This window comes from Bos javanicus, chromosome 4 (genome assembly GCF_032452875.1).
Source record: "Bos javanicus breed banteng chromosome 4, ARS-OSU_banteng_1.0, whole genome shotgun sequence".
In the NCBI taxonomy this organism is placed as follows: domain Eukaryota; kingdom Metazoa; phylum Chordata; class Mammalia; order Artiodactyla; family Bovidae; genus Bos; species Bos javanicus.
This window is the reverse complement of record NC_083871.1, coordinates 108,587,408-108,614,005: the sequence shown is the minus strand read 5'-3', so window position 1 is coordinate 108,614,005 and position 26,598 is coordinate 108,587,408. Positions and strand designations below refer to the sequence as shown.

The following is a 26,598-nucleotide window of genomic DNA, read 5'->3' as shown; positions in this document are numbered from 1 at the left end:
CTGATGAGCAACTCTTCATATCCTTGTTTGTCTTTACTCATTTTTCTGTCATCAATACTGTCAAATTTTTATTGCTGATTTGCTGGTACTCCGGATATATTTTAAAGATAAATCCCTAGTCAATTTTGAACGTTACAAAGTATTCTTTTTCCTTACATCATCTCTTAGCTTTGTTCATGTTGCCCTTTATTGAGTAGAATAATCAGTTTAGTTTTTGGCTTGGTCGATGGTGGTACCATTTACTGACATGTTGAAAACTGGGAGAGGAATAGGATGGGCTTGAAAACAAGAGATGAGAATAGGAGTTCCACGTGATTGTGTTAAGTTAGAGACGCTCACTGAACCTTGAATAGACAGTTGTATATGAGAGTCTGAAACAAACATGGTTTTGTTAATATTCTACATTATTGTTATTACTTGAAGATTTTCTCTTTTCTCATTTAGGTTTTAAAACTTAGAGCTATGTTGTTTAAAGTTACTGAGAAAAATTTTATTTGAGAAATTGGAATTGAATATACCTTAAATTGTATTGTAGTGGGTTTTTGCTACATACGTAATTTTTATCATAATTTCATTTTTATTATCCAAAATATTGGATCTTTGTAGAGTCATAGGTTCTCAAGAAATGCGCAGTTCTAACTTGTTTTAAGGACTGTCTGTGCATATTTCGTAGAACATTTTCTATTCACCTTCTAAATGATAATATTTCTCCATCTCACATTTAGATTCTAAAAAATAACTCAAGGTGACTCTCATGTTTAAATTGAATGTGAAAATAGTTTTGATATAAATCTGTATGTTCATAGGATTTAGTTATGAAGTATCAGATATTATAGTTTTTGGACCATCTTCCTTGAGATGAAAATGCCCATGCGTATGCAAATATGAATCATTTTTAACATGGCAACAATTTTTACTTCAAGATAACTATTTTAAAAAGCAGAACCTTAATTAATGAATGCTTCTTAAAATAGAAACAAGATAGTTTTATACAATTCTCGCCTGATTTGTGATTTAAGAAATTTGTCTTTGGCAACTTCTGGGCTTGCAAAAAAAAAAAAAAAACCAATAGCATTGAAGTACTTTTTCTCTTTCTTAAGGCTCACAAAAGACCTTAAGTCCTTTAAGGTCTTTAGATTCTTCCTAGACTGTGATTTTTTTACAAGACTTATTTCTTATTTTTATCAAATACAAGAGTATTTTCTGTTACGTACAATTGTCTGTAAACCTGCCATATATTTTCTTACAAGCCGTAACCAATTCATTATCACACATGCGTGTATTTTAAGTGCAACTAGTCATTTTGGTTGTTGTAAATAATACTAGAATTCAATTAGGATATACGGTCATTAACACAAATCTATGGTTTTATAGCTTAAAATATATTCATAATTGATTTTTAGTATTGAGGAAGAAAGTGCAGTATCTTAGCTAGATAAGTTTATAGAGGTGATATTTCTTCCAACAAGGGATGTCACCATCCTTAAGAAGCCAAAACAAAGAAAATTTTTCTTTTAAGTACAGAAAAAAAAAGTCCCTTATATTGCTGTGCTGAGCACTCATAAAAATGACTGGTTGTTCTTTTCAAGCATCATTCATCAGGCTTACATTTTAGAAGGAAAGAAATCTCATTATCCACTCCATATTCATTTAAGTTTTAAGTGCTTAGAAGACTCAAGCTCTGAAATGGTAAATCGTGACACCTCTCAATTTCAGCACTTTCTCCCGGCGCTGCCAGGACTCTGAGCAGCCCCACATCCAGAAGCTTTACGTTCTCTTTCGCCCTAGTTCTTTCACACTTTTCATCCATCACTACTAACTGTGATGCTGTTAACTTCTACATCCCCCCTTATTTTAAAAGTGGAGTAACCTAAAAGTTTCCTATTCAGTGGGAAACACCAGAAGATTTCGTCAGGCATGTGGTACTTTCCTTAAGGTAGTCAATCACAGAGGGCAGCTAAGGAGACCTTCATCATTTTGAAGTGGGCCTGCAGGATGAGATTCCTCTGAGGTCACAGGCACGCTTATTGTTCAGTCTCTAAGTCTTGTCCGACTCTTGGCGACCCTATGGACTTTACTTACCTTAATTTTGTGCTCTCTTTACTGCCTTATGCTCTTCCTCTGTAACATCATGCAGGCTTCTCATATAGCAATGTTGGTCACTCAGTCATGTCCAGCGTTTTGCGACCCCAGGAACTGTAGCCTCCCAGGCTCTCTGTAGGATTCTCCAGGCAACTATGCTGGAATGGGTAGCAATTCCCTTCTCCAGGGGATCTTCCTGACTTGGGGATTGAACTAGAGTCTTCTGCATTGCAGGCAGATTCTTTACCATCTGAGCCATCAAGGAAGCTCCTCATATAACAGAATTATCCTGATTTAAAAAAATGTTTTCTGTTTGAGTGTGTGTGTGTATATATATATATACAGACACACACATGTATATGGGTTAGGAGAGAAAGGACTGAGGACTTAAATTATTCAATGTTGGCTAAAGGGAGTACTAGGTTTAAAAGTTAGTTGTATTAGTAATTTTAAAACTTCATTGAGAATTAAAAATTGCCCTAAAATGACGTTTTCTAAATAGCATCTTATACCAGATGGTGGTGTTCAACTTAAAGTCAGAAGGTAAGGATTCAGGTTTTGACCACTATTAGGGTAATCTGTCAAAACAGAGCAATACCTTGAATCATAGTGGCATTTATGGCGGTGCTAGGGTGTAAATTAAGGCAGTAGCATTATGGCATTTTTTAAAAATACATAATGATTGGGTTGTATGTTTTTTTGTTCCTTCAGTAGGCTCTCTGTCTACTTACTTGATTTGTGTTTTCACTGCAGCCTTGAGATACAGGGAAAGTGACATAAGGCTGCTGTGTAGATCGGCCTTAGTACCAGGATTGAGGCTGAATGAGGTACTGTAGACAGTGGTGAAGTTAGATGAATGCATGTCATAGAAAAGCTCTGTGTGGACCACGTTGTCACCTGTCTGCTGCGTCTTGTTTTCTTCATTAGCTTATCTGACAAAATTAGAGAATAATTAATGATGTGGTTTTTCCTGTGGTCATGTATGGATGTGAGAGTTGGACTGTGAAGAAGGCTGAGCACCGAAGAATTGATGCTTTTGAACTGTGGTGTTGGAGAAGACTCTTGAGAGTCCCTTGGACTGCAAGGAGATCCAACCAGTCCATTCTGAAGGAGATCAGCCCTGGGATTTCTTTGGAAGGAATGATGCTAAATCTGAAACTCCAGTACTTTGGCCACCTCATGCGAAGAGTTGACTCATTGGAAAAGACTCTGATGCTGGGAGGGATTAGGGGCAGGAGGAGAAGGGGACGACAGAGGATGAGATGGCTGGATGGCATCAAGGATTTAATGGACATGAGTATGAGTGAACTCAGGGAGTTGGTGATGGACAGGGAGGCCTGGCATGCTGCGATTCATGGGGTTGCAAAGAGTCGGACACGACTGAGTGACTGAACTGAACTGAACTGAATGATGAACCGGAGAAGACAATGGCACTGTACTCCAGTACTCTTGCCTGGAAAATCCCATGGACGGAGGAGCCTGGTAGGCTGCAGTCCATGGGGTTGCTAAGAGTTGGACACAACTGAGCAACTTCACTTTCACTTTTCACTTTCACGCATTGGAGAAGGAAATGGCAACCCACTCCAGTGTTCTTGCCTGGAGAATCCCAGGTACGGGGGAGCCTGGTGGGCTGCCGTCTATGGGGTCGCATTGAGTCAGACATGACTGAAGCGACTTAGCAGCAGCAGCAGCAATGATGAACAGCAAAACCCCTTTCCTTACACAAGTGCAAAATTCACACGTTAGTCCCACCTCCATCGTTTTTATTACTCGCCATGATAAAATGATGAGAGCGGAATAGCTAAGATACATTTAAAAACTATGCGCCAGGCACTCAGTTAGGAGCACTTTATTGTTGTTGTTCAGTCTCGAAGTTGTGTCTGACTCTTTACAACCCCCTGGTTGCATACAAGTTAAATGTGCGCTGCTTAATTTAAGCTTGGCAACAAGTCTCCGATGTTAGATAATATCATTACCTCAGTTTTACAAATGAAGAAATTGAGGTGTGAAGAATTAATAGAATTGTGCAAAGTCACAGGACCAGTAAGTGGCAGGACAGCTGTCATTCCCAGCTAGTGAGACATGAGTCCCTGCTGATCCCCAACCATAGTAGAAACTCTGTTGAGTTGCTGCCTCTTTTGGCATTGTTACTATCAACCCAGTGCGAAGTATCAGCTGAAACAGTACAACTGGGACTGAATGCCAGACTTCTCTGACAAAACAGTCATCTGAATGGCCCTTAATAGCATCATATTAATTTTTATGAAGATGAACTACTAATGAAAGTACATCAAGGCTGTATATTGTCACCCTGATCATTTAACTAAATGCAGAGTACATCATGAGAAATGCTGGGGCTGGATGACACAAAAGCTGGAATCAAAACTTCAGGGAGAAATAGCAATATGCAGATATGCAGATGATGCCACCCTTATGACTGAAAGCAAAGAGGAAATAGCTTCTTGATGAAGGTGAAAGAGGAGAGTGAAAAAGCTGGCTTAAAACTCAACATTCAGAAAACTAAGAACATGGCATCCAGTCCCATCACATCATGGCAAATAGATGGGGAAACAATGGAAACAATGACAGACTTTATTTTCTTGGGCTCCAAAGTCACTGTGGACAACGACTGCAGCCATGAAGTTGAAAGATGCTTGCTCCTTGGAAGGAAAGCCATGACAAACCTAGCCAGAATATTGAAAAGCAGAGACATTACTTTGCATACAAAGGTCCATATAGTCAAAACTATGGTTTTCCAAGTAGTCATGTGCTTGGAATTCTCTTAACTGTGAGAGCCTGACAGTAAAAAAGGCTGAGCACTGAAGAACTGATGCCTTGGATCTGTGGTGCTGGAGAAGACTCTTGAGAGTTCCTTGAACTGCAAGGAGATCAAACCAGTCAATCCTAAAGGAAATCAACCCTGAATAGTCACCAAATATTGCTGAAGCTCCAATACTTTGGCCACCTGATGAGAAGAACCGACTCATTGGAAAAGACCCTGATTCTGGGAAAGATTGAAGGCAGGAGGAGAAGGGAATGACAGAGGATGAGATAGTTGGATGGCATCACTGACTCAATGGACATGAGTTTGAGCAGTCTCAGGGAGATGGTGAAGGACAAGCAAGCCTGGCATGCTGCAGTCCATGGGATGGCAAAGAGTTGGACATGACTGAGTGAACACCACCACTAATGAAAAACAACAATCATTTTCACTGATAATGTAGAAAGAGGTAACTCTTCAGTTGAAAACCATGTCTGCTGATTGAAGATCCATAGTTTTTAACTATTTTTCACATAGTATATTTTTTGTTTTTAAGACCCAGGTATGTTCCCTATATCTTAGAAGAAATGGACAACTACCATGACTGAGATGTTAAATGCCAAGTATTTTAAAAAATAATGTTACTAATTATTAGAATAAAGGCTTCCCAAGCCTAGTTCCTAAGATTCCTCGCAACAAAGAACTGCTGACATCTTACAGAAAAACACTCACAGTATGTTGTCTTGGCTTTTTAAAAAATTATATATCTTCCTTTAATTGGATGAAATGGCTGGATAGCATCACGGATTCAGTGGACATGAACTTGGGCAAATTCCTGGAGATGGTGAAGGACAGGGAGGCCTGGCGTGTGGCAGTCCATGGGGTTGCAAAGAGTCAGACAAAACTCGGAGACTGAAACACAACAAGAACAGACACACACATCCACTTACTTCATTGCCATTGTGTCTTTGGCCTGGATTTTAGTATGCCAAAGTCACACATTTTGCACATTTTAAGTACAGAATGACAAAGTCATGACAAGATTAATCATGATAAGCAGGCACTAAGTCCATAATAGTATTGAATTTGGATTTAGAGAATGAAAGAGGAGAGGATGTAAAAATGATAGTGACATTCACGAGCAGGGCCTTGAATTTTATAATCCCAAAGAATGTTTTCTTACAGATGATTTCAGAAATTAAACCCTAAAAACATCCTGTGCTGTTTTCCTAAGCCGCCACACTCTACAGAGAGAATACAGTGCTTTTCTTGTCCAGGTCTAGACGGAAAAGTGCTATCAGTTATTTAGAATCTGATTTATGCCTGAAGAGAGTGGCTGCCACTCTGCGATTTCAGGGAAGCTGGGTATCAAGGAGCAATTTTCCAAGAATTGAAAGCCGGTGCAGGGTTATGAATAAACTCTGAGAAGCTTTGACCTTCCCTGTCAAATGATAGGGCCATAAATATGTTGGTAATTCTACTTTGTTGTGAGCACCTGTTCTTTCCCATCATTGTGGAGTTTCTAGAACACCATAAATTGGTACCAGCAGAACTAAAACAAAAATTTTTTTTATCGTATAAAAAAATTAGAAGAGGAGAAAATATAAGATTGAGAACACAGGAAGCAGCCTCTCGTGTGTTGCTCCTGAAATTCATCTGGAATTAGAGGATCCAGCTGTGGAAACTTTATAGTATCGAAATTAAAAATAACTGGTCACATTTCACCATTTATTTACATGAAATTAAATAAGTGACTTTTGGATAGGAAGTGAGATGGTTAATGCATAATATTTTTAATGATCTTCCTCCCTCCATTATACCAAATTCATCATGAAATATGGCTCATTCTTGCTTTAAAATACTCTTTTTAAATGCATTCAGTATAATGAGTTTAGATAGTGTAGTGTGCTTATGTATGGATGTGAGAGTTGGACTGTGAAGAAGGCTGAGTGCCGAAGAATTGATGCTTTTGAACTGTGGTGTTGGAGAAGACTCTTGAGAGTCCCTTGGACTGCAAGGAGATCCAACCAGTCCATTCTGAAGGAGATCAGCCCTGGGATTTCTTTGGAAGGAATGATGCTAAAGCTGAAACTCCAGTACTTTGGCCACCTCATGCGAAGAGTTGACTCATTGGAAAAGACTCTGATGCTGGGAGGGATTGGGGGCAGGAGGAGAAGGGGACGACAGAGGATGAGATGGCTGGATGACATCACTGACTCGATGGACATGAGTCTGAGTGAACTCAGGGAGTTGGTGATGGACAGGGAGGCCTGGCGTGCTGTGATTCATGGGGTTGCAAAGAGTTGGACACGACTGAGTGACTGAACTGAGTGTGCTTAAACATGAGATGCTGTGTTTTCATGATTTTGTTATGTATCTTAATTCTATTAATATGCAATTTATTAATTGTTGTTGGAGAAGGAAATGGCAACCCACTCCAGTACTCTTGCCTGGAGAATCCCATGGACAGAGGAACCTCGTGGGCTAAGTCTGTGGAGTGCAAGAGTCGGAATGACCGAGCAGCTAAACCTATTAGTTGTTGTGGAATCTTTTTTACTCTGGCTTTACCCTTACCTTTCTCAAGTTGATAGTTTAGGAAAGAATAAATATGATGGAAAAATCAGTGCAAACAACCCACAGAGAAGGAGGTAAAGAAAAGCTGGTTGTTTTCCTTTAGAAAGAAAGAAAAACAAAACTTCCGTATTTTAAAAGGGATCCATATATTCTTTTGAACAAAATTGAATATATACATGTGTATATATATACATATATATGTACACACACACACACACACACACACACGGCCTCCCTGGTTGCTCAGATGGTAAATCATCTGCCTGCAATGCAAGAAACGCGGGTTTGATCCCTGGGTTGGGAAGATCCTCTGGAGAAGGGACCTGGAGAATTCCATGGACACAGGACCCTGGTGGGATACAGTCCATGGGTTGCAAAGAGTCGGACATGACTTCACTTTTGCTTTCATTTTCATATATATATATATATATACACACCCATACCTACCTCTTGTCTGTTTTAGGGACACTTAAAGAAACAGAAAAGGCACAGGAAATGAAGAAAAATAAGCAATGGGGATACAAAGATACAACAGTGCAGAAAGAGACATCTAGAAAGAGTTTGGAGATGGTGTAACAAGTCACCACAAAACTTGGTGTCATAAAACAACAATAAGCATTTATTAAGTCTAAGAATTTCCTTGGAAATATGGAATTTTGGCTCTTCTGGATGTTTCAAACTTGAGGTCTCATGAAGTTCAGTTGTCCCAGCATCAGTCATGTGGTTCCCAGGCAGCTCACTCCAATAGCTGGCAAACAGATGCTGGTCGGAGGCAGGGAGCAGCTCCACTCCTCTCCGTATGGCCAGTTGGTATACAGGTTAGTCCTATTCAGTGTAGAAGAGTCACTAGGCAAAGACATAGATTCCAGGAGGCAAGGTTCCTTGGGTGCTATCTTGGAGACTGACCACCACAGAGAAATAAGATAAAAGAGCATTAGGTGCACATGAATACATATACTCGTAGGAATCAGTTCAGTCATTCAGTTGTGTCTTACTCTGCGACCCCATGGACTGCAGCACACCAGGCCTCCCTGTCCATCACCAGCTCCCAGAGTTTACTCAACTCATGTCCACTGAGTCAGTGATGCCATCCAACCATCTCATCCTCTGTCGTCCCCTTCTTCTCCCACCTTCAATCTTTCCCAGCATCAGGGTCTTTTCAAATGAGTCAGTTCTTCGCATCAGGTGGCCAAAGGATTGAAGTTTCAGCTTCAGCATCAGACCTTCCAATGAATATTCTGGACTGATTTCCTTTAGGATGGACAGGTTGGATCTCCTTGCAGCCTAAGGGACTCTCAAGAGTCTTCTCCAACACCACAGTTCAAATGCATCAATTCTTCAGTGCTCAGCTTTCTTTATAGTCCAACTCTCACATCCATACATGACCACTGGAAAAACCATAGCCTTGACTAGATGGACCTTGTTGGCAAAATAATGTCTCTGCTTTTTAATAAGCTGTCTAGGTTGGTCATAGCTTTTCTTCCAAGGAGCAAGCATCTTTTAATTTCATGGCTGTAGGAATACAGGAGAGTAAAAGGTATATGGTTCAGCTGTGAGGTGAATATGAGTCCGTGATCACTTGATTTGTGACAAACATAGACTTCTGCCATGTTACTTGTTACTTCAGACCCAGTGCACCACACCCAGTCGCTTAATTGTGCCACTGTGATAATAAACTCCCTAACAGCACAGAGCTGTAAAGCTAAGCTGCATTAAGACATGATATTTCTCTTAGAAATCTTACCATAATTTTACCTAAGCACCAAAGAATTGATGATTTCGAACTGTGGTGTTGGAGAAGACTCTTGAGAGTCCCTTGGACTACAAGGAGATCCAGCCAGTCCATCCTAAAGGAGATCAGTCCTGGGTGTTCATTGGAAAGACAGATGCTGAAGCTGAAGCTCCAATACTTTGGCCATCTGATGCAAAGAGTTGACTCTCTGGAAAAGACCCTGATGCTGGGGAAGATTGAGGGTAGGAGGAGAAGGGGATGACAGAGGATGAGATGGCTGGAGGGCATCATTGATTCAATGGACATGAGTTTGAACTCTGGGAGATAGTGAAGAACAGGGAAGCCTGGTGTCCTGCAGTCCATGGGGTTGCAAATAGTCAGACATGACTGAGTGACTGAATAACAACAAGAGTCAAAAACTACCCCCTCCCCAAATCAGCATTTTTACCTTTCTGATGTTAAAGACCCTTACTTCATTTGTAAGAGGTACCAAAATAAAACTACGTGAAAATTGAGATTGTGATCTGTTGATATACAACTTGAAAGGTGTATGGATTTTAACCTTGTGCCAATACATAATACTTGGTATATTATGGGGTACTTTTCAGATTGCTTTCAGAAGACAAAATTACCCTAACATTTGTGACACAAAAAATGAGAGGCAGGAAAATTATCTAAAATTACAAGTGACTCTGTGTTTTGTTGCCCATTGTAGTCCTCTCGTATGATAAAAAATGACAGTAGTGAACACTTACAGAGCTTGTGGTGCCTGTGGCAGGCATGATTGTACACACTTCACGTATCAAGCCATTTAATCCTCGCAACAGTATTTCATTCTGGTTTAATGGATGAGGAAAACGAAACGGTAACATGGTGAAAAGCAATTCAAATCCCGAAGTCTTTCTTTAGCCCCTGTGCCTTTTAACTGTAGCCCCGTACGTAGAACAGACTACCCCAGGCTGGCTCAGAACAAGGATTCATTGATAATGATAGCATTTTCCTCAGGCTCACTCCATGGACAGGATCTCAAGCCTAGTCAGAGTCCTCAGGGGCTAGCAGAGGGAAATGGAAGGCGTTCAGAAAGCTAGGAGTATTTCTCTTGAGGGTGGGGTCAGTGTGACTTGCTTTTAAAGGGTCACCTTGGCAGCTGAGTGGACTCTGGTGTGACCAGGGGGAGATCCTGTCATGGTGACTTGTTTAAGACAGTAGTGAAAGAAATTGTGAGAAGTCATAGGAATCTGATGGGATTTCCTCAGGGGTATGAAAAAAGAAGAACTTTCCACCCGAGCAGTTTGAAAGATGGAATAGAAGTCCACTCAGATCAAAGCTATGTATAGAGGTGGGTTTGAGGTAAAAAATCAGGATGTGTTCATGTGTTCAGCAGGCAGTTGTATGCTCAGGGCCAGAGAGAAGTCTGGCTAGAGATACAAATCTGGGATTTGCCAAGATCTAGACGATTTAACTGAGCTCACAAAGGAGACACATGGATTACTAAGTAAATTAGAGAGGAAGATCTCGCTGACACCAAGGGACCAAGCCCTGAGGCAATCCATGTGTAGGATTTGGAGAGAAGAGGAGGAGACAGCAAAGGAAACTGTGGGTGAAGAGGAAAACCAAGAGGAGTAGTGTTCTGGAAGCAGAGCAGAGATAGTAATCACGAAGGAGTGAGTGATAACCCTTTGCAAATTCTACTGACAGTTTAAGTCAGAGGACTAGTAACTGACCATTGGGTTTAGCAGCTTGGAGGTCATGGGTTGTTTTGGTGAAAGCTGATTTGGAAAAGAGGTTAATTAAGCAAAGGCTTAACTGGAATGAATGTAAAAGAATTGGAACAGTGAATTTAGAGAACCCTTTCTAGGAGCTTTAATCTAAAAAGGAACAAATGGGTTAGCAAGGTGGCACTTGGAGGTCAAGAGTAGTTACGTGAAAACAGCTAAGCTTAATGCCTCCCCCTACCCCATTTCAATAAGTATCTACTGTATTCCAACTATGTGTCCAAGACTGGTTGATATTTTAAAGATACAGAAATCAATGAGCTGTAGTTTCTCCCTTGAGGGTGTGCAGGTAACCCAGGCTGAGGGTTCACGGAGGGCTTTGGGAAAGAAGTGCTTTCATCAAAGATGTGAGGCGTGAACCAAATCTTGAAATTTGTATTTGAATAAACTACTGCTTCTAATTTATACATCATAGGATCTGGGAAAGAAGCGAAATATTCTGTCTGCTCCTGACTAAAAATATTCAGATCTTTTAGACAGTACTTTTTTATGTTAATCTTTTTAATTTTATTTGCCCAATCTTTGGTTTTTTGCATTAACCATTCTTAATGAACTTCTGGAAGACCCACTAATTGTGTTTTGAAAATACAAATGAGCATCTCCCATATCCTTGTCAGCACCCTCCTTATGATCAGTTACTAGCAAAGGACAGTTAAATGAGTGGGGACGTGTAAATAGAATGGGAAATGTTGAAGAGAGGTGGCTGGGGTCAAGGAAGATATTAATTCATTTGCTGCACAAGTATTTATTATTTAGGATAAATGTTGCACAAGATCATGCAAAGGCTTAACTTGGTGGTTGACTATAGGGAACAAAAATCAAGAATAGGAAGAAAAACAAAGGAGTGAAATTGTCAACTGGCTTTTGAAGAAAAGCAGGAGGATATAGTAGAATGAAGTAGACATTAAAATCCCAGCGTACCTGGGTTTAGATCCAACGTCTGTTAGTGAATACTTGAGTGATCTTGAGCAAGTTAATGATGATACTGAGTCCACAGCCTCTAATTTGGTAGCAACTCTGTCACTCCTGACTGTTTCGAGAGTTATGGTGCCCAGAAGAATATTAGGTCAGAGCAGATATTCAAAAATTGTTATCTTGCTTCTCTTTTTTCTTCAACTGGAACTTTCTCATTATTTCTCCCTGTATATAAAGTTTGATAGTCAAGCTGGGGTTTGAAATAAATAAATGAATGCAAAGTTTCCTTTTTCTCTCCCCATCTTCAGTAGCACTAACAATATCCCATGAGCATTGTGAGCATGAGTGGGAAGCAAAACAAAACCAAAGGAGACACCCAGCTTAGTTAAACATGCTGAACATCAGCCATACTGCATCTCAGTAAGCAGACGTGATTCCTGGAGTGCATTTGGATAGGATAATGAACAGGATCATCCAGGAGTGTGTCCACTGTCAGGCTATCTCCCAATTACCCTCTGTTCCTGTACCCGTCTTAATGACTTGCTGCTGCTGCTGCTAAGTCACTTCAGTAGTGTCCGACTCTGTGTGACCCCATAGATGGCAGCCCACCAGGCTCCCCCTTCCCTGGGATTCTCCAGGCAAGAACACTGCAGTGGGTTGCCATTTCCTTCTCCAGTGCATGAAAGTGAAAAGTAAAAGTGAAGTCGCTCAGTCGTGACCGACTCTTAGCGACCCCATAGACTGAAACCTACCAGGCTCCTCTGTCCATAGGATTTTCCAGGCAAGAGTACTGGAGTGGGGTGCCATTGCCTCTGCTGTAACAGAAAGGAGAAGTGCATGGAATCCTGTCAATGGGGTATTTGTAATTGTTGGTTGTATGTGGTTTATCCTAGTATCCATTTGAGCAGACATTATGTACACAAAGAATTCTATCTCCGTGCCTAAGAATTTTCAGTTCAACTGGACTCTCCCTCATCTACTTTAATTTTGATAAAGGTTTTTCTAAGTATATTGATGCCTTTTTATTGATACTTTTTCCTTTTGCTCTAAAACAATAATCAGATGTTTTGTTGGACATTTAGTATGTTCCTTCCCCTGTGCTAAATATCTAAGGGAAATGAAAGGTGGGGTTTTGCCTTCAAGGAAATGTTATTGTTTTTTAGGATATAATATTCACCCATTTGAGAGATGCAAGACAGTAACAAAATGCTCTCTATTTTGTAGCATAAAAATTAAAGATTGTAGACATTAAAAGCAAGTGATCTATGTTAACTGGAATCCAGAGGGAGCTTTCAAAAGAAGGTAGAGTTTGACCTTTGCTTTATAGCTTCTCTCCATTAAGGATGGAGATAAAACCCAAGAATAGAGGAACATGGGCTTCATGCTCACATGCTACATTCCATAGAGTAACATTTATCTGAAGTTATTTGAAAACTCTGTGATCACTCTTTGACTCAAAATATATCTTTCAGTGTAACCTGTCCTGTTTCCACTGTTAGAAATGCTTGCTTCTTGGATAAATATTGTCTTTAGAAGTCATCGTTTAAAATGCCCATATCTTTTGGAGGAGCAAAGAGTAGGTTTCTGGCAATTTAGCATGAGAGCACTCACCAGATGATTTTCTCTGACTGCACTAAAAGGAAGGCTTAGAGATAGGATAGGATACATTGTATTGAAAAAAAACAACAACACTAAAGTGCTAGGGTAGAAAGGATAAATGTTGACTGCATCAGTTTTAATTTGAGCTATGTAGTGTTGGGAGTTCAGGAGAAAATTAGCCTATTTTACTGTCTCTTCCAGCAGTGGATGTTTCATAAGTATTTTTGACTTTTGAATAAAGTAGCCTAACAGGCTATTGTCATTAACCTTTTAATCAGAAAGTAAGCCTACCTCTTAGCAAAATACACATGATTTCAGCCTCAGGTGACTAAATAATTTCCCAAACAAAAGTCAGATGGAGGTTATTAATTTCAGAACATATCAGTGAAATGTTCTGACTGTGGAAATATTCAACCAAAAACATAGTTTCAGGTGCTATGTGCAAAATCACCATTCCAAATCAGTATTTTCCTAGGTGGATTTTATGAAATACAAGTTTCGTGGGTAATTGTGCAGTGCTATTTTAAGGGGCAGGGAAAGGATCTGTAGTCAAGTAAGTTTGGGAAACACTTGCTCAGATAAATAGAGTTTTTTGCTTCTGAAACACCTAGGATGCGGGTGTGTGCTGTGACTTCCAGGAGGGGATCCAAGAAGCTAGTGTTCATTCGAGCAGGGTTCTGTGGGGTAATCTTTGGCACATGTGGTTTTATGATATGCTTGGGAACTCTAAAAGTTCTCTATAGACAAGGAATTAATGCATTTCAGAAGGAAACACAATCAGTGAATCAGTGATAAATAAAGGAATAAATATTAAACCAACATGCTTGACTTCTGAATTCTACAGTTGTGGAGCAGAATAAAAGTAAATATGTGAGTCCTCTAGTTCTGAAATTTTATAGTTGTAAGTTCGCTGACTAAATTATGTGAACAGTCACAGTATGAAATGTACCAGCACAAAAGTCTGCCTTGGTGTGGGAGAGATAACCTTTTTGCCTAGTAAATATAGTATAGATCCTTCCGTTGACTTCTTTCAGTGTTCTTTCCTGCAGCTATCGAAATTCCCGTGGTGTTATTCACTGATAACTAGTTATGAGTTCACTGGTAACTTTTAAGTACCCACACAAACTAAGGAAAGATGAGCTACCAGAGGTTAGTCTTGTATTTTAAATCCGTATACAGTAGTATTCCATTCCTATTGGGTCTAACTGTGTGCCAGAAATTTTAGTTTCAGTTAGCCACAGAGTGTGTAATATCAGCATTTTTAACAGCAGTTTGATAAAAGGTTATCCACTTTATAAACTAGCATCAGCATCTGCTCCTTAAATATTTTGCAGTGAGTAGAAAAGACATTTGTGTTCTTCCTGTGTTCACTGTTCACTTGCTTTGTGAATGAGCTTGTTAAAATTGCTCTGTATTTTGTGAGTGCCCCAGTAAGGTAATTTAGCATAAAACTTGGCCTTGTTATTGGACTTAAATGTTTTAAAGGTGTAAACAGGATTCAGAGGCCTCAATGTTTGGTATTTTTGCAAAAGCAAAGGCAAGGGTGAGCTCTTCTCTCTTCTCTTGGTCATGTCCTTGTCATTTTTAGAGGAGGTAAAATGCAATCAAAAGGACAGTGATTTTCACCCCTTCAGTAGGTGTCCACTTGTGTATGTTTTGCTCTGGGTTGCCATTACAGCCTAGGTCAGCGCAGTGGCTGTGATGCTGCCGGTCCTTCACACGCTCGAAAGTAGGATTTTCAGCATGGATGCCAAGCAGTGTCTTCCTTGCCTTTCACTGAATTACAGTTTCATCCCTTATTGAAGTTGGTAATATGTTAAAAATAACCATGATTGGAAAACCAAACTGTCTGTGATTTATTTTTGTTCCATCTTTACCTTATAGAACTGCCTTTGACTTCAAAGAGTCATCGTAGCTCAGAACAGGCGACAGAATAGGAAGCTGAGCAGTGATTCATGAGAGTAGATGGAAGTCAGTGATTAGTTCATGTGCCTTTGGTCTCCAGGAATGACATAAATCTTTAGGGAAGTTCTATACTGTCAGGCTGCATGCCTGCCTGTGTCAAATCCCATATAGGCTAGAATATATTATGAATTGAGAAATCTGAGGAAAGAACAGAAATTCCTTTTGTTATTCGCTGTAAAGGTGTCACACAGACGTGAGGATACAGGAGAAAAGCATAGTATTGCTCTCAGTTAACCATAGAAAGCTAAATTTGCATAGTGAGAAACACAAAGACCAATTCACCTGTGGCTAAATACCTTTTTGGAGCAGGAGAAAAAAACGTTAATTGATTGAAGACAAAGACCTATCTGTGACTTTTTAGGTCCACAAACTAATTTATTCCCAGATTGAAAATTTCAAGGTCTGTTGAATCTTAAAATAATGAGGAAAGCAATGAATATATAGCAGTACTGGAAAAGAAAGCTTACCATTCTGTCATTTAAATCAGTGGATTTTGTAACAGCCACCCTCTCCCTGGGATAATAAAACTTAACATGTGTTTATGCCGTTTCCCTTGTATTGTACGATAGAAGTTAAAGAATCTTCCTAGGGAGGAGGAGAGAAATCATTCCTTATCTCCTTTGTCATTCTTGACTGCAGTTAGGCAGAGCACCAAACATGGTAATGCATTCAGCCGACCACTTCCAAATCATTAAGCAGGCCACAGAAGGAGGAACGAGATGAAAAGACCAGAATTAACAGTAACACATTGAAAATAAGACACCCAAGGACCCGTGAGAAATGAAGAAGTGACAGTTCGAATCCTCAGAGACACGTTACCAGAGACAGAGGTAGAATGACCTGGTCCAGATGAGCATTTCCTACCCTTCTTGGTCCCATGTCCTCTGCCACCCAGCACCCAGGAGACCTCGAGTCACCTGCAACCCCTCTGATGTGCTGTGCTTTCTTTTTCTTTTTTTTTTTTGTGCTGTGCTTTCTGATTGACCCCGGCAGTCCAGCCCTCATCAGGCTGGTATCCGCCACTGCAACACGTGACCACCGTGCCTACTCCTTTGCAGCTGAAGCCAAAGCGATTCTAAGGAAATCAGAATTTCTGCAGTACCCTCTCTCATGAACTCCTTTGATGAAAAAAGAGGTTTTGTAACTACTTTCTGAATTTGTTAAAGGCTGTTACATCTGGCATCTCTCTATGATAATTTATATTAAATTTAGCTCCTGTATTGTCAGAGAGAATTATTTTTAGTAGGGAGAAACAAAACTCAAAATTCACATGTCAAGCTATTTCAGCGTAAATAAGCTTAGGGAAAAGTTCTAAACAAAGAAATAAAGGTAGTTCATATCTGGAAATTAAAAGGAAACAGAGAAAAACACCTTTTTTCTTAGGGGGAAAAAAAACAGAATAAAGTGGTAAGGACAGGTGAAAAGCCACTGCCTGTTTCCCTGTGTGTGGTTCATCTAGCTGGCTGTTGTTTCAAACCCACCAGTGCCTGTTGCTGTTCACTAAGGGATGAGAAAGTGAAAAGGTCATTGAGAGACTTTTAAAAAATAATAATAATACTGTTTATGTTTACAGCAGTTTTACACTTACAGAAAATTGAGCCAATTAGAGTTCCCACATAACCCCTCTCCCACCAGCAGCTTCCCCTATTATCTTGCATTAGTGTGGTACATGTTCTACAAATAGTGAGCCAGTGTTGATACGTTATTAACGAAGGTCCATCACTTGCATTAGGATTCACTCCTCGTGTTGATCTTTCTGTGGTTTTGACAGAGGCCTCCTTGTCCTGCTTAGTCACCAGGACAGTATCACACAGAATAGCTGTGCTCCTCTGACAAGCTCCTGTGCACCCACTACGGGCTCAGTGAGCCGCCAGCAACCCGCTCAGTGGGCCGCCGCGTGGTCTCCGCACATGCGCACAGGCCCGCGCGCCTCTTCGCTCCTGTTGGCTCGGGTTCATCCTTGGGTTCCTGGACGAGGGTCTCCGCTAAGCGCGCCCCTTGCTTACACGCTGCCTTCCCCTAGACCTGATTGGATCTCTGATCTGGTACCTTTCTTGCTTCCGTGTGCTTTGCCTTCCATGCCTTGGTCACAGTTTTCATGTATACAGTTGTGTGAATAGCTCTTCTGTGACACTGGTTTGAGGATGGAGAATGGAGCTGTTTCAGATCCCACCTCTCAGTCCCATTGCTGCCACTTGGGCACCTTACCTGTATTACCTGTAACTCAGGCCAGGAGGAATTTTCAAATCCCCCTTTATAAAACTCTGCAACTCTAGGCTGTGTTTCCTAATTCCCATATGACAGAAGGGATGAGGAAATGAGGCCCACTGCACTTTCTTCTGCTCTTTTCCTTACCTGTGCCTTCTGAAAATTATAGCATTGCTTTTATTTATTTATTTTTTTTTTTTGAGTGCAGAAGAATTGATGCTTTTATTTTTTATTTTTTAAAATTTTATTTTATTTTTAAACTTTACATAATTGTATTAGTTTTGCCAAACATCAAAATGAATCCATCACAGGTATACATGTGCTCCCCCTCCTGAACCCTCCTCCCTCCTCCCTCCCCATACCATCCCTCCAGGTCGTCCCAGTGCACCAGCCCCAAGCATCCAGTATCGTGCATTGAACCTGGACTGGCATCTCGTTTCATACATGATATTTTACATGTTTCAATGCCATTCTCCCAAATCTTCCCACCCTCTCCCTCTCCCACAGAGTCCATAAGACTGTTCCATACATCAGCGTCACTTTTGCTGTCTCGTACACAGGGTTATTGTTATCATCTTTCTAAATTCCATATATATGCGTTAGTATACTGTATTGGTGTTTTTCCTTCTGGCTTACTTCACTCTGTATAATAGGCTCCAGTTTCATCCACCTCATTAGAATTACACTGAAATAGGTGGAGAACTTCTATAATAATAATACAGTTTATATGCCTGTGCTCTAAATGACATAAAAACACCAAAGATCATTATTCAGGAACAAGATTAGTTTTTATTTCACTTTTGAGTTTCTCCCATGGCTATCTCCCAATCATTCCTCTTTCCTGAATTACTGTTTAGAATTATTGAAATATTTTCTCTGGTTTTTCCTTCAGAAAAGTCTTCTCCAAGGGATCATCTTTTCCTTCTCCAGGGGATCTTCCCAGCTCAAGGATTGAACCCAGGTCTCCCGCATTGCAGGCGAATTCTTTACCAGCTGAGCCACCAGGGAAGCCCCAGAAAAATCTAAAAATTTCTAAATCTTGTATTGCTTCATATCTAAAATATGCACTTGTTATTTGTATGAGATTTCAGTGTTGGATCAGTCATACTTGTTAGTTCATAGCACGTCGTCATCTCTGATCCAGACAATAGTCCTCATTGGTTGATTGATCCATTCCTTCCCTTTTGTTCCTGTATGTGTTCCCACTGTGCTTAGTTGCTAAAGTTGTATCTGGCTGTTTATGACACCATGGACTGTAGCTCACCCGACTTCTCTGTCCATGGGGTTTCCCAAGCAAGAATACTGGACTGGACTGCCATTTCCTTCTCCAGGGGATCTTCCCACCCCAGGGATCAAACTCACATCTCCTGCATTGGCAGGAGGATTCTTTACCACTGACTCACTTGGGAAGATAGCAATTCCCATTAGGGAGAGGAAATTGTTACTGTGTATATATATGCTTATATATTTAAAATTTTAATATATATTTTTAATGTTGTTAGAAGAAGTGTCTTTTTTAAAATTTATTTTAATTGGAGGCTAATTACTTTACAATATTGTAGTGGTTTTTGCCATACATTGACATGAGTCAGCCATGGGTGTGTTCCCCATCCTGAACCCCCTCCCACGTCCCTCCCCATCCCATCCCTCAGGGTCATCCCAGTACACCAGCCCTGAGCACCCTGTCTCATGCATCGAACCTGGATTGGCGATCTATCTCACATATGGCAGTATACATGTTTCAATGCTATTCTCTCAAATCATCCCACCCTCGCCTTCTCCCACAGAGTCTAAAAGTCTATTCTTTACATCTGTGTCTCTTGTTATCTCGCATTTAGGATCATCACTGCCATCTTTTTAAATTCCATATATATGCATTAATATACTGTATTGGTGTTTTTCTTTCTGACGTACTTCAGTCTGTATAATAGGCTTCAGTTTCATCCACCTCATTAGAACTAATTCAAATCTATTCTTTTTTAATGGCTGAGTAATACTCCATTGTGTATAGGTACCACAGCTTTCTTATCCATTCATCTGCAGATGGACATCTAGGTTGCTTCCATGTCCTAGCTATTGTAAACAGTGCTGTGATGAACATTGGGGTGCCTGTGTCTCTTTCAGTTCTGGTTTCCTTGGTGTGTATACCCAGCAGTGGGATTGCAGGGTCATATGGCAGTTCTTGCATTTATTTTCATTTTGTAGATGGGTTCTTTAACTTATCATGATTCTGTTTCCTACTATGCATTATGTTTTCCCAGTACCTTGTGTTTTCAATCCACTCACATTTCTCTGTTTGCATGTAATCTATTGCTTGTTGTATATCTACGTATATTGCCTATCTTTCTTCCACTGATGGACACCAAGTTCAAATGTAGTTTAAATTTTCTTTAAAAATCTTATTTGTGTTTGAATGTGTATTCAAGCCCTTCGAATTGAATTTATGCCCTCTCCTTGAATGCTCAAATAGAAATATATATATATGAATTGTATTGGTAGTAAATGTCTGAATGAACTTGTGTTATATACAAGAACTCATGCAACCTAGAGAACTGTTTTCCCTAACAAAAGCAATCTTTTAACAGAAGACAAATCCTACTTGTATCTTGAGGCCTGTACAATAGAATAAGTTCTCAGAGATTACAATATACAGTACAAGAGCTGTAGTTACAATACAAGTAAAATGATAGTACAAGGAGACCTAGATACCTTAGTCTGGTAATATGTCATATGTTAAATATACTTTAAAACATTATTTTATTAAAATGAATATATTTTGGAGCTTATTCCTTTAGAGTTGTTTGAATTATGAAAAAAAAATACCTTTTTTACTCTATTGTTGAATGTATCGTATATTGACATTGTCCCAAAAGAACTTGAGGTATCTTTTTATAAAGACTGCATAACCCTAAGGACAGAATAGCAAATAGGGTGGGAATAGAAAAGCATTACTTTGTAGAAGAAAGAGTTTCCAAGTATTTTATTTAAAAGCAAGCCTTGTGGCCTTGATTGAGCATTACATTTAACTTTACTGTAAACTGAAAAATAGAAAACATTTTAAATTATGTCCGATTTCAGAATCAGAATAGAAGGAGCATACTCACTTCTCAGGGCCGGTACTCTGTTTCCTGGTAGACAGACTTGTCACTGAGATCTCCTAAAGGTGTGGGTGTAGGAAACAGACTAATCACCAGGAGGGTTAACATTGAATTCTAACGGTCAGAAGCCCAGTTCTCAGGTACAAAGCAAGGATTTTACGTAGGCAGCAATGTTGTATTTACCCTCAGGCAAGCATTTCCTTAAGACCCTTGAATTCTCTATCCTTTAGCGCTGTTTCTTTAGCACATGAAATCAATCTAGTCTTTGGAAGTGGAAGGTATAGGTAGTAATCCAGCTTCTGCTCCTTGTTATCTGTACATCCTGGACAATTTAATCTCTGCAAACTTCAATTTTCTGATACGTTAAAGTAATAATTAACAGTAAGATACCTTGTAAAACTGTTGCTACTACTAAGTCAGGTGAAAGTTCTGTAGGATGATTCAGTACATGTTGTTGTTCAGTCACTAAATTGTGTCTGATTCTTTGCAACCACATGGACTGCAGCATACCAGGCTTCCCTATCCTTCACTGTCTTCTGAAGTTTGCTCAAATTCATGGCCACTGAGTCTGATAGGTGATGCTATCTAACCTAAGTTTGTTGTTAGGATTCAGTATCAGTTCAGTATCAGTTCAGTCACTCAGTCATGTCTGACTCTTTGCGACCCCATGAATTGCAACACGCCAGGCCTCCCTGTCCATCACCAACTCCTGGAGTTTACTCAAACTCATGTCCATCGAGTCAGTGATGCCATCCAGCCATCTCATCCTCTGTCGTCCCCTTCTCCTCCTGCCTTCAATCTTTCCCAGCATCAGGATCTTTTCCAATGAGTCAACTCTTCACATGAGGTGGCCAAAGTATTGGAGTTTCAGCTTTATCATCAGTCCTTCCAATGAACACCCAGGACTGATCTCCTTTAGGATGGACTGGTTGGATCTCCTTGCAATCCAAGGGACTCTCAAGAGTCTTCTTCAACACCACTGTTCAAAAGCATCAATTCTTTGGCGCTCAGCTTTCTTCAAAGTCCAGCTCTCACATCCATACATGACCACTGGAAAAACCATAGCCTTGACTAGACGGACCTTTGTTGGCAAAGTAATGTCTCTGGTTTTTAATATGCTATCTAGGTTGGTCATAACTTTCCTTCCAAGGAGTAAGCGTCTTTTAATTTCATGGCTGCAGTCACCATCTGCAGTGATTTTGGAGCCCCAAAAAATAAAGTCTGTCACTGTTTCCACTGTTTCCCCATCTATTTGCCATGAAGTGATGGGACCAGATGCCATGATCTTCGTTTTTCTGAATGTTGAGCTTTAAGCCCACTTTTTGACTCGCCTCTTTCACCTTCATCAAGAGGCTCTATAGTTCCTCTTCACTTTCTGCCATAAGGGTGGTGTCATCTTTATATCTGAGGTTATTGATATTTCTCCCGGCAATCTTGATTCCAGCTTGTGTTTCTTCCAGTCCAGCGTTTCTCATGATGTACTCTGCATATAAGTTAAATAAGCAGGGTGACAATATACAGCCTTGATGTACTCCTTTTCGTAGGATTAAGTATGATAAATTATGTGAACCATCACTAGGATGGTTCTGATGCATATGACCAGATCTTCAGTGCACATTAACGTGCTGTCTTTTCTTCTCCCATATTAATGATCATTCCTTCTCTGCCTCAGGGAAAGCACAAATTGCATGTAGATACCGGGATGGAAGGTGATTGGTGTGGCCTCATTCCTGTTGGACAGCCTTGCAATCAGGTGACCACAACAGGCCTAAAGTGGAACCTTAGTAAGTAAAACCCTTGCACAAAGGGAGATTTTCTTTCTTTCTTATTTTTTTACAAAATTTATCTTGATAAATAATTAGAAGTGGAATTGCTGGGTCATATGGGAACTCTAGCCTTTCAATGAATAGCCAGACTATTTTCCACCTCGGCCATACCAGTTGTACATTCCTACCCGTGACGTGTGAGGATTCCAGTTTCTCCATATCCTGGTGAGTATGAAGTGATGTCTCACTGTGGTTTTTACTTTCTTTCACCTGATGACTGATGATGCTGAACACATTTTCATGAGCTTAGGGGCCATTTGTGTATATTCTTTGGAGTTATGTCTTTTTAAATCTTTGCCTGTATTTTAATTGGATTATCTCTCTTTTTACATTAACTTGTAAGATTCCTTTATGTACTCTAGATATAAGTCCTATATCAGATAATATGATTTGAAAATATTTTCTCATACTCTTTGACTTATGTTTTTATTTTCTGAAATCTAATTAACTAAATTTATTAGTCTAATTTTGAAGTCCAGGTTTTTTTCTTTTATGGATCATACATTTGGTGTCATAGCTAAGCACTCTGTCTACCCTTTTTCGTGGTTTTGTGTGCTTGAAACCTACCTTACTTTTCAAGAAAAGTAGCTCTTCTAACTAGAGTTATTTAAACATCTGTGATTTTATAAGATTAGCTGTTCTGACTAAATTTTCAAATGTTCTCCAGTACTTAAGAACTGTACTATGTAGTAATCACTCTAACACTGTCTGGATTGAAGAACAAAAAATGAGGTGGATCTGTTCATGAAATAAATGCTGATTCCAAAAGAAACCATCAGGCATTGTGAAATAATCACCCCTAGTCCCCAAGAATAACAGTTAACAATTGAATCAAAGAGCTTTGAGTGAATGTCAAAGGGATTATCTCATGATTGACTGATACCTCTAAAGTTGTAAAAAGTAAAATATGGAACCATGACATTCTTTTATAACATGTGAAACTTTTGGGTTCCCAAAAAGATATAAATACCTCAAGAGATAAATACAATGAAGATTAAAAGATATTTTAAAAGTTCTTTCTAGGAGCCACTGCTGACACAATTAGGAAGAACTAGAGATATTTTGAAACAAATGTCTGGCCAGCTCATCAGAATTTGAAAGGACCCGGATGAAAACAGATCTCCTCCAGTGCATGGGAACCTGTGGCAGGCTTTGAAGCTGGTTAGCTGCAGCTGCCATGAACTCCCATCAGAAGCTTTTTTGAAAACATTTCCAGCCTAAGACAATTGGTTTACTGTCTGGAGCTCCCATTATTTCCAAGGACCCGTTCTAGCCAGTGGTGAACTTCCTCCTGGATCTGGTAGTGACCTCATCTTGCCAGGGCTGATACCAAGACATGTCGAGCTCTCTGCACAGTGAGCAGGCAGCGGACGTTGTGGTTGTTCAGTCACTGAGTATCTGACTCTTTGTGCCCCACGGACTGCAGCATGCCCGACTGCCCTGTCCTTCACCATATTGCTTCCTTTATCTTAGCAGTTGAACAGGTGAGAATCATAAGATACACGAGAACCGTCCGTGTACTTTAGAACATTCTCACAGCTGTGGAGAAGGAAATGGCAACCCACTGCAGTATTCTTGCCTAGAGAATCCTGTGGATGGAGGAGCCTGGTGGGCTGCTGTCCATGGGGTCGTACAGGGTCAGACACGACTGGAGCGACTTAGCGTTCATGCATACATTGGAGAAGGAAATGGCAACCCACTCCAGTGTTCTTGGCTGGAGAGTCCCAGGGACAGGGGAGCCTGATGGGCTGCCGTCTATGGGGTCACACAGAGTCGGACACGACTGAAGCAACTTAGCAGCAGCAGCAAAGCCGCTGTATTCTACAACAATATACTCATCCTAATTCTTTTTTTTTTAAACAGTTTTAACTTAAAATTACCTTTTGCAGATTTTAAACGTTATACTCCATTTACAGTTATTGCAGAATATTAGCTATATGCCGCATGTTGTGCGGGATGTCCTCACGGCCTGTCTTATACCCAGGGGCTTGTATCTCCTACTCCCCCACCCGTGTTGCCCACCCTCCACTGGTAACCGCTAGTTAGTCCTCTGTGTCTGTGAGTCTGCTTCTTTTTGGCTGTATTGAATAGTTTGTTGTACTTTTAAAATTCCACACATAAGTGATAGTGTACAATATCTGAATAATAAAGTTTACTCCAGGAAGGGGCCTTGGGCATGACGGGCTTTTAGTCTTCTTGTCTGTGATAAAGTTTCAGCCCTGCCAAAGTGCTCTACGCTGTTACTTATCTATATATTTACAGACTGCTTCGGCTTTTGAAATAGGTACTTGATTCTCTACAACTTTGTGGAAGCAAGTAATAGCAACCTCACAAGGTGTGAAAAGCAATACCATTGAGACAAAGTGTTTTATCAGTGATCTGTGGTAATAGTGCTAATGAATAGGGTCTTCTGATAGGTGATGCTGCCTCATTAAAAAGTAGTAAAGATAACTGAGGTGACACCGTGTTGGCTTGGAGACAAGTGGATGGATTATTTTCACAGAGTGGGGGTCTGTCTGTACTCAGAAGAAGTCGCTCAGTCATGTCTGACTCTCTGCGACCCCATGGACTTCCAGGCTCCTCCATCCATGGGATTTTGGAGTGGGTTGCCATTTCCTTCTCCAGGGGATCTTTCCAACCCAGGGATCGAACCTGGGTCTCCTGCACTGCAGGAAGACTGTTTACCATCTGAGCCACCAGGGCTGTACTCAGTGTTCTTGTGAAAGCAGAGCTCTCAGTTCCATGTCAGTTTGTCTGTCACACCTGCAGCGTAGCAGGATGGGGCTGCAGGAGGAGAAAGGAGATGCAATAACTTAACCAGGGGGTGCTCACATCTCGGGTCAAGGAGAAGAAGCAAGTCCTCCCAAGGGAATGCATCAAAATCGTCTTAAGGTGGTCTTGAGGCTGGCATTCTCTCTGTCTATACCCACTATAAAATATGATGCCACAAGTTCTAAAAGGAGTCTGATTCATATGGTTCAGTTTGTGGTATGTCACATCACAGACTGTCTTTAAAACAAGTGCCTATTGTGGCACCATCACCCACAAGTGTATGTTTACAAATGTTGTTGAAATCACATGTATTACAGTATCTTCAACCAGTTCAGTTCAGTTCAGTTGCTCAGTCGTGTCTGAACTCTTGCGACCTCATGGACTGCTACGCCAGGCTTCCCCATCCATCACCAACTCCCAGAGCTTACTCAAACTGATGTCCATTAAGTTGGTGATACCCTCCAACCATCTCATCCTCTGTTGTCCCCTTCTCCTCCCACCTTCAATCATTCCCAGCATCAGTATCTTAGTTCATAGCAGTATGCTGTGGATATTCTGTGATGTGTGTCTGGGACTTCCCACGTGGCTCTAATGGTAAAGAACCCACCTGCCAGTGCAGGAGACATAAGAGACATTGCTTCGATCCCTGGGTCTGGAACATCCTCTGGAGGAGGAAATGGCAACCCCCTCCAGTATTCTTGCCTGGAAAATCCCACGGACAGAAGAATCTGGAGTCGCAGTCCATAGGGTCGCAGAGAATCAGAGACAAGTGACTGAAGCGACTTAGCACGCACACGCATATCTGGGACTAGAGTTTCTTTAGGCTGTTGTACGTGTGGGAATAAAGTAGCTGCATCATGGGCAAACACACCCTCGCCTCTACTGGACATGTCGTGTGGCTCAGCAGAAGTACCAGTGTACACCCATCCAGGAGTATCCAAGAGTCCTGTGCTCCCTGTCCTCGCCCCATTCTTGATGATGTCAGATTTAATCATTTTTGCTGGTCTGATGAGTGTCAGTGATATTTCAGTGTCCTCTCTGAAGACTAGTGAGGGAAAATATCTTTATAGCTACTATCCATGTAGGTTTCCTCTTTCATTCATTGCTACTTTCTTTTGCCCTTTAGCCATTGGACTATTTTTTTTTCTTGCTACTGGTTTTTAGAAGCGCTTCACACCATGATGATCTTCAGGCTATACTTTGCCTTTTCTATTTGTTTATGGCATTTTTGTACACACAGAGATTACTAAGTTAAAGATAGTTAAATTTATCAATCTTTTTCTTTCAGATT

General features: G+C 40.5%; 1 protein-coding gene across 3 annotated transcripts in view; it reads left to right on the top strand.

The window, feature by feature from the left end:
- Positions 1–26,598, top strand: part of TPK1 (thiamin pyrophosphokinase 1) — a 393,495-nt gene that overhangs the window by 257,824 nt on the left and 109,073 nt on the right. For all 3 annotated transcript variants that reach the window (XM_061415011.1, XM_061415012.1, XM_061415013.1), the window contains exon 8: positions 22,382–22,493. In XM_061415011.1, the coding sequence (XP_061270995.1) occupies positions 22,382–22,493 (112 nt within the window). The remainder of the gene's footprint in view (positions 1–22,381; positions 22,494–26,598) is intronic.